Source organism: Macadamia integrifolia, chromosome 1 (assembly GCF_013358625.1).
Source record: "Macadamia integrifolia cultivar HAES 741 chromosome 1, SCU_Mint_v3, whole genome shotgun sequence".
Taxonomy (NCBI): domain Eukaryota; kingdom Viridiplantae; phylum Streptophyta; class Magnoliopsida; order Proteales; family Proteaceae; genus Macadamia; species Macadamia integrifolia.
In genome coordinates this window covers 17364249-17387486 of record NC_056557.1, presented here as the reverse complement: position 1 = coordinate 17387486, position 23238 = coordinate 17364249, and the positions used below count along the sequence as shown (strand labels likewise).

Here is a 23238-nt window from a genome sequence, read left to right as displayed (position 1 = left end):
TAGGGTAAAAAAAAAACACCTGAAACGAGAAATATTGGAATATGGTTACCATTTTCCAACATTGGAGTTTCATTTCAAAACGAAATTTTGATACAGAAATAGAAAATTCTGGTTTTGACATGAAATATCGTTTCATGGGAGGAGAGAGAAACTTTAGCCGGAAAAAGGTGATTTTCGGAAAAGCGGGAGGAGAGAGAAGGTTTAGTCGGAAATAGTAAAAATTCGTCTTTTTATAGTGATAAATTTCCTTTCTGCTTTTGCATTAAAAGTGATGTTTGCAATGTAGGCTGTTGCAATAAAAAATTTCTCGATGGCCTAAGGTTCCACCTGTCCATGATTTATGTATAGAATATAGGAAAATGTTTTCTGTGGGAGAGTATATATAGGAAAGTGCCCAGAAACATGCATGAGGGCGAAATGATTGCCCTGTCCCCTATGAAAGACAATAACACCTGCTCTGTTGATGCTTGTACATTCTCTCCCATTGGCCCGTGCACTTGTACAGAGGCTTGCTTCCGGACAAAAAACACTTCCCCATAAAGATGCATAATACATTTATTTATTTATTTATTAAATAATACGGGAATGAATCACACTAAGAATCTGGGGCTGCAATATAGAATCATGGGGGGAAGTAATCTTGTACACTATAATTATTGTTTAATCTTGTACACTATAATTATTGTTGTTGCTATTGAAGTCGTTAATTGTAAACCATATATCGTATAGACATGATGAAGTCATTAATTAACAACGACAAGCCCAACTCATCACTTGTGCAATATGGCGAGTCAATTGAATTTGAAGCCTAGAAATCTCAAGTTCAGTATCCATCATCGCCTCCCCTACTTGCTTCAATGGTTTCTGATCTTCTTCATCTTTCCTCGACAGACCGCCACCGCCACCACCAACTGTTTGAACAGGTGTCTCCATTTGTTTCTCAGTGCCGAGGCTCGCCGCCACGAACGCCGGCGACGATGGTGGTTGACGGCTCAAAGGCTTGTCTTGTGGAGCTTCTCCTCGGTCAAATTTAGCACAACGAACATGGGTTCCATAGTTACACTCTTTACAATAGTAGATCCAGCCTGCCCTATCAACGGGAGAATGACAAACATCACAACCGAAGGTCTCGTATGCATCAATGGGGAATTCAAAATAGAGGGTTAATGGATGTTTAGGGTGATCTTTATGGAGTATAGTGAGAGGCAAGGAAGCACATTTAATGTGGAGATCAAATTGACAAGGGCCACAGTTTAAGACACATGCTTCACCAGTTAAACGACACCCATTACAAATGAATGAGCCACCGGCGTATGCTGATTTGGAAAGAAGGGTGAGAGGATGGTTTGGGTGAGATGGGTGCTTCATCCTGTTTTGGCATTGCTCATGGAGAAAGTATCTACACTTACTGCACCCATATAGTAAACCTGACCCGCTAGCCGATTTACAACCTGAGCACTGGATTTGTTCATTTTCTTGGGCTTGATAAGGAGTTAAAGGATGGGGGTGGCTGAACAGATATTCCATCTCTCTCCTCTCTCTCTCTTGTGTTACTTCTGGGTTGTTGCATTGCAGCCCTGCAGGTATTATATGTAGGCTTCTTTTTCATTCTCTGCTTCTTTACCAGGATCACGGTAAGGATGGTGGTGGCTGAAGTGATACGCCATCTCTTTCTTGATTCCTCTTCCTCATTACTTCATGTGTCCTTTCCTTAGCTGTTGTACTAATGAAGCCTTGAAGATATTATATATAGGCTTCTTAGGGACTACGTACATTCTCTGCTTATTTACCATGCTCACGTAAAGAAATCTGATGCTGCGAATACCAATTAGCTACTTTGCAAATACGCCATCTCTCTCTATTGCACGGTAAACCCATTGCAAACTAGTGGGGAAAGATCAAATCTTTCTTGTCACAATCTCACACCATTTAAGGAGTGTGGGCCCGCCTCTAGGTGTAGGGATCCACACCCAATGGATGGTGTGAGATTGTTGCAGGAGATCATGGTCCAAGAGAGGATTTGATTCCATATGAAAATACACAGAATTTTGCCGTAGCTAATTTACGTTTGCCACCATTGGAACCAATGAAGCAAATGATTTGACCCATCAAATTATTGGAAGAAAAGTTCGAATTCACAGCAAATAACATTGATTCAATTGGCGTTGACATAATAGGTATATTTTTTCTTATTAAAGAGGATTCATGGAACACCCAAAATAGAAAATGTGAAATATTTGATGGGATCGGTTTCGTGAAAGTTGGAATGTAAGAAAAACTCATGAAACCCAAATTGAGTGAAATGTTCACACTACTTTTGCCTTAATAAAAACTTGAAAGAGAAAACGTTACCCCCTAACATAGATCAAGTCCTCGTATGAGAACCATTCTCGTTTGGAGCTGATTCACACATATGGAATCTATCCAGTAACCAACTTTGTGGTGGATTCCATTTGTGTGGATCAGCCCTTACGAGAATGGTCCTTGTACAAGAACCTGATCCACTCTAACATAGATACACCTCTAAATACAATGGATTCAAAAAGACCATGTTGACATCGTGGTGAAGAGTGGAATATTCTTTTAATTTCTCCATTCCTTATTCTCAAAAGTCACAGTTTTTTTTTTTTTGGGGGTGGTGTGTTAAGAATACTAATTGCACGTGTAGAAGTTGAAAAATTTTATTCGACTTCCCTTACAAAAGATTACTAGACATATTAATTGCTTTGTAAATGATTGTTTTACATAGTCAATTACAAAAACCCCTCTCACCCTCTCCTCTGGAATCATCCAACTATTTTAACTTCTAATTCAGTCAAGATTTGGTAAAGAATTTCCTTTGGGATCCTACTGCTGCCCTTGTTTTTTCCACTTTGGAAGAAAACGCATTAATTTGTGGATATTGATGTCCGGTGGTGGCTGCGGAAGAACCATTGGCAACAATGAAGGATAAACATGGCACTACCATGGAACATTGTTGGATTTTATATTATAAAATATAAAATTACTTTAGTATTAAAGTTTCAAATAATGTCAAAACTCTTTTCCCCCTTTTTTGGTTTTTGAAAATTATTTGTACACAAGTAAGGACAAGTTGAAAGTGAACTAAAGTAACTTTTCACAAAGTTTAGTCCCACATTGGTTTTGGATGAAAGGTGCGAGGGGTATATAAAAAGGATAGTTTCTTAAGGGTGCAAGCCCATACACCCCATACATTGATCCATGTATATATATGAAAGAAACCATTTACCCATACGTACCTGTACATTAGATTCATGCACCCATTTTCCTATCACATCTGGTGATAAGGTCTTTATGGGAAACTCCCAAACTTCAAGTGTCATAGGCAAAGGGCAAGTTGCATTGAAGCTATCCTCAGGAAAGTCTTTGGCTTTGGATAATGTGCTTCATGTTCCAGATATCTGTCAAAACTTGGTATTGGGACCCCTCTTGAACAAGGCTGGACTGAAATTATCTTTTGAGTCTGATAAAGTTATTGTATTGAAGAATGATGTATTTGTTGGAAAGGGCTACTTGAGTGATGGTCTATTTGTATTAAGTGTTTCTGAAATAATGAATGAAAAATCTAGTGCTTCTGTTTACTTTGTGGAATCTTTTGAATTATGGCATGGTAGATTAAGTCATAATAGTGCTCCTTACATTTCTAAAATCTGTAAACTGGGTTTAATTAAAGGAAACATTATACTATCACTGAATAAATGTCCAACTTGTGTAGAGGCAAAGTTTACCAAAAAACCTCACAAATTTGTAACAAGACAAAGTGGTCTTCTTGATCTGATACATAGTGATCTATGTGACTTTAAGTCTTGTGAATCAAGAGGTGGTAAGAAATATGTTGTGACATTTATTAATGATTATTCAAGGTACACTATGATTTATTTACTTAATTCTAAGAATGAAGCAGGAAATGCTTTCATATCTTACAAAACTAAAGTTGAAAATCAACTAGGAAAGAAAATTAAAAGACATAAAACTGATAGAGGTTTAGAATACTTTAGCATAAATGACTTTTGTGAAAAACAGTGAATCATACATGAAATTTCACCTCCCTATCAACCTGAATCAAATGGTAGCTAAAAGAAAGAACCGAACATTAAAAGAATTGATGAATTCCATGTTAATTAGTTCGGGATTACTGCTTGACTTGTGGGGGAAAGCAATTCTATCTGCTTGTTATATTTTAAATAGCATACCCCACAAGAAGACCAGTATGTTACCATTTGAGTTATGGTTTGGTAGACAACCTGGTTTAAATCATTTAAAGATATAAGATTGCCTAGCTAAAGTGGCAATAATATAACCAAAAATAAGAAAGATTTGTCTTAAGACTTTTGATTGTGTATTCATTGGATATGCAAAGCATAGTTCTGCATACCGTTGTACGGTTCTTAAAACCATAGATGAAGTATGTGAAGAGAATAATATAGTAGAATCCAGGGATGTTAAATTTTTTGAAAATATATTTCCTTTTAAGACAAACTTATTAGAAAATAAGGAACATGGTGATGATTTAAGCTTAGGATAAAATGTGTCAAAAGAATCTGATCCTACAGCTAGTGAAAATGGAGTAAGTTTATTAAGGAGGAGTAAGAGACAAACGAAGTCCACTTATTCAGATGATAATTAGCTTGTCTATCTTGTAGACAAGGACCTTCTTACATATAAAGAGTCTATAACATCTCAAGATGCTGTATTTTAGAAGAAAGCTATAAAAATGAGATAGATTCCATTTTGTCCAATCATACTTGGGAATTAGTTAACTTGCTCCTAGGTTCTAAAGTGTTAGACACTAAGTGGTTATTTCGAAAGAAGTTAAAACCAGATGGATCATTTGATAAGTTTAAGGTTAGACTTGTAGTTAAGGGCTTTAGACAAAAGAAAAACATTGATTATTTTGACACTTTTGCTCCAGTAGCTAGAATCACAATTATAAGAGTTATGATTGTTGTGGCTTCCATCTATAATTTGGTGATCCACCAAATGGATGTGAAAACAGTTTTCCTAAATAGAGACTTAGAAGAAGAAATTTAGATTAAGCAACCAGAAGGTTATATTGTTCCTGGAAAAGAAAATAAAGTGTGTAAGTTTGTTAAGTCTTTGTATGGCTTAAAACAAGCGCCAAAGCACTGGCATGCAAAACTTGATATGGTGCTACTATCAAGTGGATTTGTTGTGAATGATCCCGAAAGATGTTCATACAGTAAATTCCATCTTGGTAAAAAGTGTTTTCATCTTACTTTATATGGATGATGTGTTAATAATGGGTACATGTTTGGACATAGTTAATCAAACTAAACAATTGCTTATGTCCAACTTTGATACAAAAGATATGGGTGAGGCTGATGTGATTCTTGGAATCAAGATCATCAGAAGAGGAAGAGAGATAATTTAATCTCAAGCACATTATGTTGAGAACATACTTAAAAAGTATAGTTACTTTGACTCACCTATTATTAAGAAACCTTTAGAGAAGTGATGCCATTTACAGAAATATTTGGGTGAACCTGCAAATCAAAAGAAATATTCACAAATCATAGGCTCTGTTTCATATTGAATGAATTGTATTAGGCCTGATATTGCATTAGCAGTTGAAAAACTGAGTCAACAAACTCACAATCCAAGCAAAGAGCATAGGCATGCCCTTGACAAGCTAATGAGATATTTAAAGGGTACAATAAATTATGGAGTTCGGTACAGTAGAAATCCTACTATTTTAGAAGGTTATTGTGATGCTAATTAGATATCAGACACAAATGAATCCGTAGCAACTAGTGGATATTTGTTCACACTAGGAGGTGGAGCGGTTTCATGGAAATCGGTAAAACAGTCCTATGGTACAGGATCCACCATGAAAGCAGAATTTATCGCTTTAGGAAATGCCAGAACTGAACCTGAATGGCTCAAAAGTTTGATGGTAGATATTCCATTGTGTCCTAAACCAGTGTCTTCCATACCACTTTATTGTGACAGCCAGGCAGCAATAGCTAAAGAAAAGAGCAGGGTATACAGTGGAAAAATGAGACATATTCATCTCAGGCATAACCTTGTAAGGCAATATATAAATGAAAGAATTATAACTATAGATTTTGTGAAATCAGAAAGCAACTTAGCAGATATGTTCACAAAGCCAATGCCTACAAAGATTATTCATGATTCATCTAAAGGAATGAGTTTAAAGCCTATGTCATAGGTCATGTGATGGACAACCAACCTATGTGAAGAGGTAAAACCCTGAATTAGGTTCAAAGGGTACAAACGAAGTCACTGGATGACCCGTCTAGTACTACTAATTAAAGTGCTCATTCTAGTTAGATGGGAAAGTAGTACCACCACAAAGAAAAGAGGATGAGTTATAAACTCTTAATCAAGAGGAATCTCATAAATAGTGGGGGTGTGTTAACTGTGGTGTACACTATGCGCAGACCTAAGTGGGTGTAGGAGGTGTGGCCACCTACTGGTGAGAATTTTAAAGGCGAATTCTCTAAATATCTATGAGACCAAGATAGGGGACAATGCCTAAAACAAATGTCCAATTTTGTCATGAAAAGGGAATTACCGAACGTCAACTAGTAGGATATAGATGGTGAGCTAGCCAGCTACAACGAAGAGGAAAGATTCAAGAAGTCTGACTTCACCCATACTCTGTAGTGTAGTTCATCAGACCTAGTGTAGGTTCAAGTCCTGAAGACACCTACAACAACGTGTCCTACTATGTTTAATATACTCAGTGTTATGACTGTTTATCGACATTTTTTGAAAATTGTGGGGGAATTGTTGGATTTTATATTATAAAATATAAAATTACTTTAGTATTAAAGTTTCAAATAATGCCAAAGATTTTTGAAAATTGTTTCTACACAAGTAAGGACAAGTTGAAAGTGAGCTAAAGTAACTTTTCACAAAGTTTAGTCTCACAATGCTTTTGGATGAAAGGTGTGAGGGTATATAAAAAGGATAGTTTCTTAAGGGTGCAAGCCCTTTGGAGAGGAACTCTCCCTTGTCATGTGTGTGTGGGGATTCCTGGGGTGTTTTTGAATCATGCTTGCATGCCGAGTCAAGCCAAGCAGAGCCGGGCTGGGCTGGGCTGGGCTGGGCCATGGCCAGGCCAAGGCCGAGGTCGAGGTCAAGGTCGGGTACGGGTGTGGGTGTGGTTGTCAAGAGATATATCTTTTTACATAAAATTTGAATTTTTTGAATTTCAAATTCAGAATATATGAAAGGACCCCATACACCCCATACATTGATCCATGTATATACATAAAAGAAACCATTTACCCATACATACCTGTACATTAGATTCATGCACCCATTGGTATTAGACATGCACTTGTATATGTATAGACATGTACTTGTACGTATATAGACACCTTCTCCTCTATAATAAAAGAAGTCCAAAATGAGATTACTCTCTGTTAACGTTTGGAATCCTCTCTGTTGGGTGAAGGTGCTCTCTGTCAATGTTCTGTCTACTTTAAGGGTCCGTTTAATAATGTTTCAAGAAACGCATTTCCACCGTTTCTGTGTCCAGAAATGGTAGAAATGGAACAAAAAACGTTTGATAAAACCGTTTAGTTTCACATATTTTTAGAAATAAAAATTAAAATTTCTACCTATTTATGGTTCAAGAAATGACCCTGGCGAAACAAGTTCTACTTGTTTTGTCGTTTCTGGAAACGACTCGTGGCCATTCTTTCGCTGGTTACTATCAACTTTCAAAAACATGACTTATCAAACACCTTCAATTCTATTTCTGTTTCTAGAAATAGAAATTTATGTTTCTACCGTTTCTTGAAATAGAAACGGCAAAAACATTATCAAACGGGCCCTTAGTGTTCTGCAGACAATTGCCTCTGTTTTCCCAAAAACACTCTGTTTTCTACTTTTCATACACAGTATAAATACTGAGTATAACCTTTGTTCTTCCCTATTGCAAACACTTATTGGAGTTGCATCTTAAGTGTTTGGAGAGTTGATTTATCTTAGAGGTGAGGACATGTGGTCAACCCGGGTGCATACATATACGAGGTGTTTAAATACCTTAAGGAGAGTATTTTGATACGACTCAACTCTACCTGTTTTGGAGATCTTCTGTTTACATTTCTGCATCTTTACTTTGATCTGTAAGTGATACTCTCCTTCTTCATCTAATAATATTAATTAAGTGTTTGTCAAAGTCTTATACTTATTGCCTATATTCTGCTTCTTACAAACATTACTATTTGGTTGGCCAAGATGGGGGTGATGGCTGAGAGGTGGGGCATCTTCCTGCTTGACCTTCACCGATGAGATTGCTGATTAGCTCAGAAGGAGGAATGTTGGATGATCAACTTGTTGACAATTGTAGCTTGGGTTCGCTTTTGGGTACCTTTCTAATTTTAAGTTTTTCTTTAATGTTTATTCTTCTCGCTAGACCTTATTCTGAAATTATGTTCTTGGTTGATTTTTATTTTTTTTTATCATAAGTTGCAGAGCAATCAATTTGTTGGGGGTGGAAAAGCACTGTCTGATAATGTTTTATTTCTACCGTTTCTATGTTTTCTTGTTCCCAGAAACGGAGAAATAGCCTAAAAAGTGTTTGATAAAGTTGTTCTGTTTCACCCGTTTCTAGAAACAAATCAAAATCTATGCCCATTTACAATTTTAGAAACAACTTTGACGAAACAAGTCCGACTTGTTTTGTTGTTTCTAGAAACGAATTTGAGAGAAAAAAAGGTTATTGTGGTTGATAAATCTCTCAACTATTTAAACCTAAACAGAGGCAACTGAACCCTCTCTCTCTTTTGGGCATCCGATGATACTATTGGGTTTTTTGGCACCATTTAACAATGTTCTATTTCTGCCGTTTCTGTGTTTTATTGTTCCCAAAAGTGAAGAAACAGCCTAAAAAGCGTTTGATAAAGTTGTTCCGTTTCACCTGTTTCTAGAAATATAAATAAAAAATTATGCCTATTTACAATTCTAGAAACGACTTTGATGAAACAAGTCAGACTTGTTTCATCATTTCTAGGAACAAATTTGAGAGAAAAAAAAGGTTGTGGTGCCTGATAAATCTCTCAACTATTTAAACCGAAAAAGAGGCAATTGAACCCTCTCTCCCTTTTGGGGCATCCAATGATACTATTGGGTTTTTTAGTGGCATTATGTTTGTAAAAAATGTTTTGAGAAACAGGTTTATCAAACACCGCCATTTGATAATGTTTCTGCTATTTCTAGACGTGGCTTTTCACGTTTCTAGAAACAAAAACGGATGTTTCTAGACACCAAAAACAGATTTTTGGAAACACCAAAAAATCCTTTTTTGTTTCCGAAAACATGAAAAGTCGTTTCTGCTATTTCTAGACATAAAAATAGCATAAACATTATCAGACGGTGGTGTTTGATAAACCTACATCTCAAAATGTTTTTTGCAGACATAATGCCACCAAAAAATCCATTTTTGTTTTCAGAAATGTGAAAAGCCATTTTTGTTGTTTCTAAACACAGAAACAGTAGAAAAGTTATCAAACAGTGTTTCATGTTCCCCTGTTTCTTTGTTTTCCCACTTACCCTTCAATTCTCTTATTTTCAGAAACGTTATCAAGCATGCTGCTTCAAGTTGCTCCTTAAATTTTTGTGACTCTGCTCTGGGCTTTATTCTTTCTGATCTACAATTGGATAGTCAGAATAGCCCTAGATATCAAGCATGCTGCTTCAAGTTGCTCCTTAAATTTTTGTGACTCTGCTCTAGGCTTTATTCTTTCTGATCTACAATGGGATAGTCAGAATAGCCCTAGATTCAGATTCATGTAATTTCCTTTGTCTCTCTTTGCTTTGTTTTCTTCCTCTGTTGATGGCAATGCTGAAGGTGGAGTAAGAATTCAAAGAATTGTTCTGTAATTATTTATCCTCCATTTTAATTCAATTTTATTGACCTTTAGCCCAAAAAAAAAAAGTGTCTGGACTGGTTTTTCACTATTTTGATTGTTTGGATGGAGAATGAATTTTATCTTTAAGGGTGAAAAGAATGCTATCTGCACCCTTACACCCAGAAGAAAGGTGTGGTGAAAATACCACCCCCACTTGGATGCTTGTGCTTTTTTTTTTTCGTCTAAGAATCAGTAAATAACTTTATTTATTATTTTTGAAAGCAAGAGTTGACAAAAGGCTTACACCAAAAAACCTTCAATGTCTCCTTGTGAGATCCATCCTGAATAGGAACACCAAGGCGTCTGCAGCATAAACGTCATAAAATGTCTAGCATAACAGATAATAACTTGGAATCGAAAGAACAACAGTTCCAATACACCCTGCTGCATGTATCCCTTAATGAAATTGAAATTCTATTAGAATGGGAGAGAGAGCGTCTGGCGATTTAGGAGAGAATGGAGCTATGGCTGTGGAGGATGATGATGGAGGTGCTCGGGAATCTCTGGATCGTGGTCTAGAAGGTCATACATAGGTTGAAAGACAAGAGGGTGCAAGCCAGAGACTTTCATATGCAAAAGCTTTGGGTGTTTCATCATGGCCTGCCATTGACACCCTTCCAGAGCCAATTCAGGAGGAGGTAAACGGCGAGTAGTGATCCCTCAGAGAGACTATGAATCGAAGAGAGCAAACTTCCATTTTTCCTTAATCGGAAGGGTTAACTTCCATTTGATCTCTTTGGATGCCTTGAGAAGGGAGGCAAGGGAAAAATGGAACCTAAGTCAAGGGGTGATAATGCATCCGCTGGGAAAAGGATATGTTATCTTTCAATTTCAATGCAAGGGCGATAAGGCAGCAGTGTGGCGAAGATCACCTCTTAGGATTGGGGATCAGGTTATTCGATTTCAACATTGGAAGCCTGACTTCAATATTCATGAGAAGCAATTCTTTACAAAACTTGTGTGGATCCGTTTTCCAGATCTTCTGCTGGAATATTGGCATGAAAACGTCCTATTATCTATTGCAAAGGAGGTAGGGCGCCCTGTTGCCTTAGACAGATGAACAAGACAAGGCCTTCTAGGTTATTTTGCGAGGGTGTTGGTGGAGATTGACATTTCTAACTTGGCAGTGAGGGTGGAGGAAGTCCAAGTTGAGAGATTTGAACCAGGCACCTCTCAAGTGTACGGTTTTTGTCAAAAGGTTGTATATGAGGATAATTTGGAACGATGTGCTCCTTGCAAGCGAGTAGGCCATTTGATTTCCAACTGTAGGTTGAAGAAAGTGGATGATGAAAAGCTGTGTGTGGCTGAGAAATTGGATGAGATTCCAGGGGCGGTATAGGTTGAAGAAGATGGAGTTGACTCAACCAAGGCCAACTCGGTGGGTCGGCTCTCTCCTATTTTGGAAGGAAATCAACAAGAGCATTGTCAGCAATCTTCTCATAATGGAAAGGATGAGAATGGTATCACTCTTTCCGTGAATAACTCTCCCAACTTTCCTAATATGGAAGAAGGAGAAATTCAAATTGATTTGGACTCTACAGTTTCAAATCTCCCCAATTTAGTAAAGAATGGATTGGCACAAGAGGATGTGGATATGAACAATTATGTGAGTCAGCATGATGTGGACCGGTCTAGCTCTGAGACCGGCTCAGAATATGGGTCTCTCTCAGACCAAGATGATGAAGAGGAGGGTGAATTGAACCAAAATGGGAACCCGCCTATCTCTAGCAGAATACAAAAACAGAACCAGGAGGATGTGGTTCACGCTCTCCCTGTGGACCCTGTGCGTATTTCCTCACGTCCCAAGAGGACGGGAAGGTCCTTAGCCTCTGGTCGTGGGATTTTGGTTGGTAGGGGAGGCCGATCTTCCTCCAATAGGGACCCTCAGCCCTCTGTTCGAGCTCAATTGAGTAGGAGGGAAGCAGCAACATTGGAAATTACAGTGGTGGATGATGCAGTGGTGGCTCTCGAGAAAGGCACAGAAGTGGGAGAAAAAAGGAGAAGAAAGAAAAACAGAGCGGTCAGGCTTCAAATCTTGACAAAGGTGGTCGCAAAAATTGTTAACCATGCGTGTTCTATTCTGGAACATTCGAGGTGTCCGAAAGGAGGCTGGTAGGAGGGCTTTGAAATTTCTCCTCAGAGAATCTTCGCCAGAGATTCTATGTGTAGCTGAACCGATGGTTGAGGTCAGTAGTTTTCCCTCATTATTTTTTGATAAATTGGGGTATGCGGCTGAAGTGATTCCCAATAATCGTCAGGATAGGGTGCCCAATATTTGGGTTATCTGGAAGCGAGGTATGGCTCGTCCTTCCCTGATTTCAATGTCAGACCAACAACTCACTGTTGAGATTGATTGGATGGGTAAAAGAGTTCTCATGTCATTTATTCATGCCAGTTGTTTCAAAATTGAGCGTAGATCGCTTTGGTCTGATCTTGCTTCGATTTCTACTATTTCTTCTCCATGGCTAGTTATTGGCGATTTTAATGCCACTCTAATGTCTCATGAGAAAAGAGGGCCGGGTAATTTTAATTTGGGATCGGCAGCAGAGTTCCAAGCTATGGTTGACTCGTGTATGCTCTTTCCCTACCCCTCTCAAGGGAAAAAATACATTTGGTCGAATAACCGTAAAAGGGGTAATGTGCTGGCGGTCTTGGACTGGAGTTTTTATAATGAGCAGTGGATTGATGAGTTCAAGAATGTTTCCCAGCGGGTCCTAACATGCTCTGCGTCGGATCACTCTCCTCTGTTGATTCAGTCTTTTGCTGTCCCAAAACCCCCCAATATCCCATTTCGCTTCCACAGCTTCTGGATGGAGAACAACGGTTTTCTCCCATTGGTGGAGAATGTTTGGTCGCAGTCTGTTAGTGGAAACCCAATTTCTAGACTAGCCCAAAAGCTGAAAAATGTAAAATTAGCTGTCAAGGCCTGGGCAAAAGGGGCTTTCCCTAATCTAAATGAGGAAGTGGATAAGGCTACGTCAAATTTAAAAAGAGTGCAGGATTCTATTACTGAATCTGGAATGACCGACCTTCTTTTTAATGAAGAGGCCGATGCAAAAACTGCTCTCTTGAATGCATCAAAGCTGCATGAGAAAATGTGGTATGAGAAAGCAAAAATCAAATGGTTAAAGAATGGGGATCGAAATTCAAAATTTTTCCATCTCTCGGTTAAAATTAGAAGATCAAAAAATCAGATTAGCTCTATGCAGCGTGAGGATGGTTCTTGGATTTTGGAGCATCAGGATTTGGCAAATTATATGGTTAATTATTATGAGAATTTCCACTCTCATACTCCGATAACTCCTCACCATGAGTTGCTGGACCAGATTCCAAGAATATTATCTGATGACGATAATTTTTTGCTGGATGCCATTCCCACCAGAGAGGAAATCAAGCAGGCGGTGTGGGATCTTGATGCAGATAGCTCTCCAGGGCCTGATGGTTTCTCAGGTCAGTTTTTTAGAAGGTGTTGGGACATTGTGGAGAAAGACTTTTGTCGGGCAATTTTTAATTTTTTCCTGGTTGGAAAGATCCCTAAAGGGGTCAATAATTGTTTCCTCACCTTGATCCCAAAAATTAATGGTGCATCATCCTTAGATAAATTTCGACCCATATGTATGGGGAATTTTTTTTGTAAGGTCTTATCCAAAATTTCTGCCACTAGATTAACTTTTTTTCTCCCAAGATTAATTTCTGCAGAACAGGGTGCCTTTCAGAAGGGTAAAATCATCTCATCAAATATTGGCCTAGCGTCCGAGTTAGCAAATTTGATGCACTCTGCAGTAAGGGGAGGTGGTATGGGCATAAAGCTGGACGTGCAAAAGGCTTATGATTCCCTTTCTTGGGATTTTTTGTTTGCCACGTTAGAAAAATTTGGCTTCTCTCCAAAGTGGATTAACAGGGTTCACCAGCTGCTTATTTCAACAAGGATTTCTATCTTATTGAATGGAGGTCCAGTGGGTTTTTTTGGGGTTGGCCGTGGTTTGAGACAAGGGGACCCCATCTCTCCTATTCTATTCATTTTGGCCGAGGAAGTGCTATGTAGAGGCCTCAAAAATATGGTGGAGGAAGGTAAGATGAAATCTCTCTCGGGTCCGAGAGGTGCTGTTACTCCCTCTCATCTGCTTTTCGCAGACGACATTTTTATTTTTATGAATGGCTCTGCCACTTATGTTAAGCAGCTCCATGCTTTTTTATCCAAGTATCAGGAGTTCTCTGGTCAGAAGATTAACTTGGAGAAAAGCAAGATATTTTTTGGGAAAATTGCTCCTCATAGAAGACAATTTATTACTGAGTATTTGGGAGTGGCAGCGGCTACTTTTCCCACCAAATACCTGGGGGTGGAGATCTTTAAAGGAAGAGTGAAAAATAACCACCTTCTTCCTCTTCTGGATAAGATAAAAAGCAGACTTGCAGGTTGGAAAGGGAAACTCTTATCTATGGCTGGAAGGGTGGAACTTGTTAAGTCGGTCATTTCTGGGATTCCAATCCATAATTTCTCTATATATTGGTGGCCCGAAGGATCGATGAAGTTGGTGGAGCGTTGGATCCGAAATTTTGTCTGGTCAGGGGATATGGAGGTCTCGAAGAAGATTGTGATTAAATGGGATACGGTGTGTAAACCAAAAAAAGAAGGTGGTTTGGGCATCAGAAAATTGCGTGAAGTGAACTTTGCTTGTTTATGTAAATTGGCGTGGCAGATTAAGCATGAAGACTCCATCATGAGCAGATTTTTCAAGGAACGTTTTCTAAATGTAGATGGTTCGCTGAAAATGGGATATAAATCCTCTTCCATATGGCCTGGCTTGAAGAAGGTGTGGAATTTTATTTCCGAACATGAACAATGGATTGTAGGAAATGGGGAGAAAATCAATTTCTGGCAGGATCGGTGGCTGGACTCGAAGTCTATTGCAGAGCTTTCCAATCTGGATCAATCCCTTTTCTCTGGTTCTAAGGTGAAAGTTGCAGATTTTATTGATAATTTCTCTTGGAATTTTCCTCCAGTCGATTCTACTTTCCTTGGCCAAAAGTGGGACCAAGCAAAAAATATTCTCATCCAGAATGTAGAAGACTCTTGTGTTTGGCGGTTAACCTCTTCAGGTGTTTTCTCTATAAAATCAGCTTGGGAAGAATATAGGGAGAAACGCCAAAAAATTAGTTGGTATTCTCTTATTTGGTGCTCTGGTATTCAGCCAAGACAAGCAACTTTTGCTTGGCGAATGATACAGAATAAATTGCCAACTAATGACAATGTTTGTAAAAGAGGAATTCCTCTTGTATCTCAGTGCTCGTTGTGTGGCAAAGAGAGGAATCGCTGATCCATATTTTCTACAAATGTGAATTTTCTTCTAGCATATGGAGAGATTTCTGTTTTGGTTTTGATGTGCAATGGCCTCCATTTGTGGACGTGGAAAATCTCTGCGCATGGTGGAAACAAACTGCTAGAAAATGTTATTTTAAAAGAGTGTGGCTAAGTGGCTTCTCCCTTCTTCCATACTTCATATGGCAGGTAAGGAATGCAAGACGATTTGAGGAAAAATCGATAACAGCCAATCACTGTTTTGCAATGGTTAAGAGTGAGATCAGCCTCCAGGAGATAGCGGTTTCTGGATCTCCCCTCCCTTTCGAGGCACTTTTATGTGCTAGACGGCTGGGTATTTCTAGAATTCCCTATAAACCCAGGGAGATCTTAGAAGTTTTCTGGTGTCTTCCACCTCCAGGATGGGTAAAGCTTAACTCTGATGGGTGCTCCCTAGGGAACCCAGGAAAGGCAGGGGCTGGTGGAGTCTTACGGAATGATAAAGCTGAGGTGGTTCAATCCTTCAGACAATTTTTGGGAGTGCACACAAACTTTGAAGCTGAAGTGCTAGCAGTGATTTATGGTCTGGAAATGGCTAGAGCGTTGGATATTACCCAATTATGGGTTGAGTGTGATTCGGTGGCTGTGGTTCTTCTTATTTCTCAATGGAAAGTCCCGTGGTATGTGCTTCAAAGGTGGATGAGCTTAGGCCCGTACCTACAGTCCATAACCTGGAAGATTACTCATTGCCTACATGAAGCTAACCCAGTGGCTGATTTCCTTGCAAAGTCTGCTGCAAAATTGGAAGATTCCTCTCCAGTAGCCTCTTGGCCTGCATTAGTTGCCATGGAGTTAGATGTTGATAGGCACAATCGGCCTAGATACCGTTTTAAATAATGGTGTTTTTTTTGTTGATTTGTCTATTTTTTGGTTTGGCTGGGTTTTAGTTTTGATTCTTCTCCGCTTATGGCAATGCCGAAGGTGGATTAGTTTTTCAACTAATTCCATACAGCTTGTTTCTTTTTTCCATGTAAATTCTTTTTCTTCTTTTCCCTATTTTAATACATATGATCTTCTAGCGAAAAAAAGTAAATAACTTTATTAATAAAAAACAATGAAAGTATACAAGACTGGGGCAAAACAAACCAAAACCTAATAGGCTACCTATTCACCTTTGGCATAGCCATCCAACAAAAAGGCGACCTAACACCAAGAACAAAAGCTCAACTAAAACGAAACCATGGCTTTACATTAGCATCCCAACTAATGTCATCTACAGAGAAACCAGAGGCAAACCCCACCAAAATCTATTAGGCTACCTATCCACCTGCAGCATGGTTATCAAGCAAAAAGGCAACCTAGCACCAAGAACAAAAGCTCAACTAAAACGAAACTGTGGTGCAACCGTGGTCTTACATCAACATCCCAGCTAATGTCATCTAAAGAGAAACCAAGGGCCACATCCCAAACTGAAGAGGTCCTATCGAGCTAGGCCACATGTTTTGCCAACCCATCTGCCACCGCATTGACTTCATGATAGCAATGAGTGATAGAGAAAGAAATTATGTTCAAGTGACCTTTAGAAAACAATCATTTCTGTGAGAAGCATCAAGGGATATTTTCTTTTTTGATACAGAGAAAAACTGAACTTGAATCACACTCCACCCATAGTCTTTTTCTTTAAAAGGTCATTTGTATTTAAAAAATAATAATAAAGAAAGAAACAAGAATACTAGCTAATCAAACCAGATACACCAACACAAAGAAGATAATACTCCCCACCTTTGGCAAGGCCAACAACATAGGGAAAATGCCTAACAAAAAATCAATCCCAAGAGATACTAAAAATCTCAGGATCATACACATCTCTAATGTAAAAGAGAAAATTGAACAAATCACTTTCGCGAAGAGGCAAGACGATCACACTTCCGAGAAGCATGCTCCCTATTATCCTTTCCCTTGCCTTTTCTTTGCTTAACTTTCTCAAAGCCATCAAGCACTTCCTTTAATCTAGCTGCTTCATCGATAGTAACAATCTCAGGGTACTTCAAAATAAGGAGAGAACTTTGAGTAACAGATTCTACCAAGTCCTTCCACAACCTCCCCTAAAATTAGGGCCCCTACCACAACCACCTTGTTTGTCACATCTCCCATGCGTAGAAATGATCCTACCACGAAAAGCAAATGTCGCCTTCCCACGTCTAGGTTGATTTTTCCCCTCTTGACAGGCATAAATTTCTACAAGGGTCTCTTGCCTTTCTAGACTTGCGGTGAGAGATCTTTCTTCCCCTATGTCGTCATTTGCTCTCGCTGAAACTAAATCAATGTGAATACGAAGGGAGAGATGCAAGATGTGGTTGAATTAAAGAGGCGAGCACTTAATGGTAGAGCTTTGATGGGAAAGAAGCGGGGGTGTTGGATGGGGAATGATGTAGAAACTAGGGGCGATAAGCCTATGGAACTCCACTCATTGGGGCTAACAATTTCTAGTTGCTAGTTCTAATAGTAGCTCTTAGTGGGGGAATCGGTGATCTTTGGATAAGAAATCGCTTTCTATAGAGGAGCAATCCCATTTGATTCTAGTGGCCTGAACCATTTCATCAACCATCCCGATTCATTCATAATACAGGGGCCAAGTCTGATCCCTATATTATGGATTACATGGTGGAGATTCTGATCCCGGAGTGGGTTTATCTCAGTTACATGAGGTAGCATGCTCCCTCCTCCTTTCTAAAGGTAGCTTCAGCTTCAATGGTGGCGTTTCATTTCATAAGTTAGCTCTTCTTTGATAGGGCTCTCGTGGAGGATAATAGATCTAGATGAGCCTTCCTCTTCGCGCCCCCCCACCGACCGACCTAGTAGAAGTATTAGTAAATACATAAATCTAATTTGGGGACAGATCGAGGGCTACAATGTTTGTTGGCAAAGACCTTGAATGCATACAATTCTCTCAAATCAGTCTTTCTCCAATCCATTCTTGGAAGAGAAAGGAATAAGGAGTTTGATGAATAGAGGGGATAGAAAGCTACCGTCGCTATTGTCAGTACTCAGTCCTTGCTTGACTTTGGATGCGGGTGGGACCATGCCATGCACGGAAACAATCCCTTTGTCAATTCATGTTTTAAAGTATCTCTGATACCGATACGATACCCTTTGATACGTATCTTAAATTTTGCCGACTGATACAATACACACCGATACGATACATGAAATTTTTAAAATCCTTTTGTATCGATATATATCCTACGATACATACCAATATGCATCAATACATCACCGATACACACTGATACAATACGATACGTAACGATATGTACCGATACTCTATGGAAAATATAAAATCGAGGTGAAATGTATGTTTAAGTATGTATCGATCGGTACATATCGGTCGGTATGTATTGTTGAGTATCAATACATATTAGTGAGTATCAGTATGTATTGATCGATACGTATCGATGAGTATTGATACGTATCAGTATGTACCGATACAGCGCGCTACGGTCATATAATGGCCAAGATGGGTAATTTTTCAGAAAAACACGATTTTTTGAGGGGTTTTTGTTCCAAAGTTGCTACCAACCATATTTCTCTTTAACTAAAGTGGAATCAAAGTTGGGAACAAGGATTTTACATTTATGAAACAACTATAAACCTTGAATTCTTAGTACGATAGACGATCGATACGACGACTGATACCGATACGTTAATCCTTGCTTGTCATATATAGCATGGAAATCCCTCTCCAAAATTCTTGCTTTCCCTTTCAACTCAAATGTCTTTGCACCACGAGGCAGCCCCATCCTCCAAGATGGACCATTCCTTTCGGTCCACCATTTCAATCTCCGTCGGGGATTACAGGCTGATGACTCCCAAGAGCTCTTATCGATGGAGTCATTTGGCACCTTGATGTCGACTCATCACATTCTGGTGTTGAAGAAGGTCACAAGGGTTCGGTTGTTCGCTGATTCAAGTGGTACATGAATTGGGTTTAGACAGTTCGATTCCTATCTACCGTTGGTGTTAAAGGGAGAACTGCGAGGAGCCAACCCTAGTACGAGAGGACTCGATTGGACCAACCTATGGTGTACCGATTGTTATGCCAATAGCAGTGCTGGGCAGCTAAGTTGGTATGGAAGAATTGCTGTGTCGTGGGATATCCTTTTCTATACAAGTTCTCATACGAGGTTTTTGAATAGAACTTCAATAGGCGAGAGGTGTAAGCACCGCGAGGTGTGAAGCAGTCTCATACTAAACGAAACGACTTTCACTTTCTAGTGGTCAGTCTCACTACCTCTTTAGTTGCCCCCCTACTTGACTTGCTTATGAGCCGCAACTTTCTCCCATGCAACCAAACAAAGGCTGAGCTAATCTACGACCACTCTAATCCTCTACTCTCAACATCGGTTCATAACTAGAATCTGATGTGGACTCCCCCAATCTATCTTCACTAGCCATATCTACCCTATTAAGTCTTGTCACACTTAACCCTTGCTCCTTATCAATTGATCCACTTGGTTGAGCAAGATCCACAAAATTGTGCCCACTTCCCTCTTCACGATCTTTGAATAGAAGGTTGTCATGCATCAATATCCCTCCCTCATTTGACCCCAATTGATCCCCACCTTGAATGGAAAGACGCTCATATCTCACCTGAGAATAGTAAGGGACAAACAATTGATCCCCACCTTGATTGGTTCCATTCAAAGAGGAAAAATTAATTGTAATGGAAGGAGTTTCCATAACAGCCATTTCCTCCCCCTCAGCTGATTGTGATTTGTGATCCCACCAAATTTTCCTATTTTGGTACACCAAAATCTCTCCCCTTTCTGCAATCATACTATTATTGGATGGTTGATTCCCTACCATCTTGTGTAAGATAGGATCCTCTTCCATAATAGGAGCTCTTCTAGGATAAGAAGAATTTGAATTCTTACCCGCATTAACATCCACCAATGAAGCATTGTTATCATTAAGGCCATGTAAAACACTTCTTTCTAAAGAATCTCCTAAATTAAAGGTCCTATGCATATCTACACTACCATTTTTGGAAAGTGATTGAGAACCACCTCCAGCATTCATGTTCCCTTCCCTTGTACGACTATTAGATTGATACAAATTGATCTCATTTCCTAAGATAGAGGAAATTTGACCAAACTGAGTCATCGAGTTCACCCTACCCGTGCCTAGTGGGTTGACTCCATCTTCCTCCGCATAGGTTGCCCCCGAGATGCTTGCCGCCTAATCTTTGGCTATTTAATGGGCATCCACTACTTTCTTGTGAGGACACGAGTTAATCAAGTGCCCCATTCTTTTTTAGTAACTACACCTGTTCATTCCATCCTCGTACACAATGATTTGCATGAAAAAGAACACCTTCAACAATCCAAGCTCACACCACTTTACTTGTACCTTCTCAACACATGTTGCAGTCTCTAAATCATCTATTTCTACTAAAACAAGAGCAAAGTGTCCTAAAAGACCCTATCCTATCCTACAGTTTAAAGCAATTGGTCTTCCTACTACCATAGAGATTGATAGAAGCACATTTTCATGCCAGTACTTGAGAGGGAGGTCAGAAAATCTCACCCAAACAAGCTTCATTGCTGCCAGCTTTTCATGAATGTTGAACTCAGGTATCAAGTGTTGGAACCTAATATATTGCCCTCCTAGCTTAACAGGACTTCATCACCAAACCTCTGGCATATGACCCTCGAAAGCAAATTGGAAGATGATATAATCCTTGCTCAAGGGATGCATGATTACACCCTATGATAGATTCCAACCCTCTCTAGCTTCCTTCCTTAGCACATCCAACAACGTTATTCGAAAGTTTGCCTGACCTGTTAGTGCTAAGAGAAACTTCTGACGAATGGTCGCATAGTCTTGTTGTGGGAAAACGATTCGAGTGATGCTACCTGTGTATATTGGCTCTAGTAGTGCATCTATGTCCGGCTAAGTCCCAATTCACACAATCTTGGAAAAAAAAGAAATTATTTTATGGTGCTAGGTCTTTTGCGACAAGGGAGGTTGCCACCTCTTGAGCCTCCAATGGACTCCCATCCTCCTCCTCCTCACCTTCTCGACATCCTCTCACACCCAACCTCTCTGCTCATCTTCCGCTCACCAACATCTCTCTCTCTCTCTCACACACACACACACACACACACACACCTTCCTTCACTTTCTTCTTCCTAGTAAACATAAACAATCAATCATGAACTAATATGTTTGGCCTTCACACTCCACCCATAGTCATAGCCATTGTAATTCCTTCAAAAACACTACGAACTATGCCCAATAATTGGATGATATACCTTCATAAACCGAAAAGCAATGTAGAGGAACACCCTTAAAATCTCTAGAGATGCCCCCCATGCCTAAGTGACTAGGATTACCCACCAGACATACGATGTTTCCAATATGACACCCAAGAATAAGGCAAGTAAACCAAATCCGCCTAGGAGACCAGTGAGGTGTCCCCATTAAGAATACAGAAAGTATCAGGGGGTTTGGGAGATTGGTGAGGGTGTACAAAACTTTAGTCCCACATTGCCTAGGGGGAGATTGCTAGGCTAATTGATGACCTCTAACCTCCTTGACTACAACATGTTTTAAAGTCTTGAGACCAAAGAAGCTAGGACAATATTGTGCCAAGGTTAATGGGGTTGGTGTGTTACATCCAATAGATTTCCCTAATCGATTAAGCAGGAACACTGATACCCAAAATCTTCAAATTTTTAGAAATAACCAACTCCTACATCGACTTAACCTGTATTGGAATAAGCTGTGAGAAAATCATAAAGATTAGCACGGATGGATTTCACCACCGAGCTCGACCCATGAAAGGCATTATCAAATCTCCTTCAATTTCTCTCGAGCTAAAGGTAGTTCGGCACCAGTATAAAGAAGCTAGCCATACATGCTTCAAAGGGGATACCATAGATTTGTGTTTCCACCATGAGAAGAGGTCCTGAATTGACGGAAAACCAGCCCATCACAAATCAAACATCGAGAGGAACTCTACTCAAACCATTGCAGCAAATCTACAATCTAACATGATATGGGGTAGCGATTCCATTTTCGAATGGCAAAGGTTACACCATAAAATCATTGGAAACCCTTTTTATTACCAACCATATCACTGACAGAAGACACAATTGATCATGTGCTAGCCAAAAATTGAGATTATAAGGACCAAACCACATTATGCCATGGTTGTATCTGATTTTTAACCCTGGTACTCTCCCAAGTAGAGTGAACTGAGGATGCTTGTGCATCTCCTATGGTTGGTCCCCACCCCCCACATTGGCGCAGTGGCCACATGACCAAGTAGTGATCCTAGCCCTATTTTTAATATTGATTCTCAAGAGATTCAAAGAGTTTTATACAAGAATGCCACGCTCATATAGAAGTATGACATGTGGTCATCATGTGCCCAGTACCTATTTGCTGACCAGCCGATGGAATAAGATAGTTGTCACATGTCATGCTCCTTGTGGACTATGACGCCATGTGTTGCTAGCATTTCCCTCACGAATGATTCTATTGAAGGACTTGAAGCATAGTGCAATGCACTTACTAAGCAGAGAGAACTAGAGATGTTCCATTTTTTTTTTCAATTTTTCCTATCTATACTCATGTATGCATTTTTCATCCGATGCTTTCCACTTAGGCTATATTTGGAAGCCAAGGAAATAAAATAAAATAATACGACATACATAATAAGACAAAATCATCATCATACAATGATTCTATAATGTGTCTATCTCTCCTCAGACTTCATTGAAGATGGAGAGTTTAGGAGAGAGAAGCTCTGAGATGGAGGAAGCTCTGTTGGTGGACAACAATACTCCCCATGGGGATCACCCTCCAGATAGAGGAAAGCAACGCAAACTCATGGATTTTTGGGGGCCGGTGGGTGCCGCGGTACCGTCGGTAGATATTGGAATTATGATGGACTTCCCATCACTGGCGAATGGGGCTACTAGAACCACAACCTTGGTTGACAAGGAG

General features: G+C 39.5%; 1 protein-coding gene across 1 annotated transcript; it reads right to left on the bottom strand.

Moving 5' to 3' along the window:
- Window positions 1–683: 683 nt before the first annotated feature.
- On the bottom strand, window positions 684–1656 carry LOC122082441. The gene has a single exon (XM_042650043.1). The coding sequence runs from the start codon at window positions 1525–1527 to the stop codon at window positions 748–750; it is 780 nt and encodes a 259-aa protein (XP_042505977.1). The 5' UTR covers window positions 1528–1656; the 3' UTR covers window positions 684–747.
- Between the last annotated feature and the right edge of the window lie 21582 nt (window positions 1657–23238).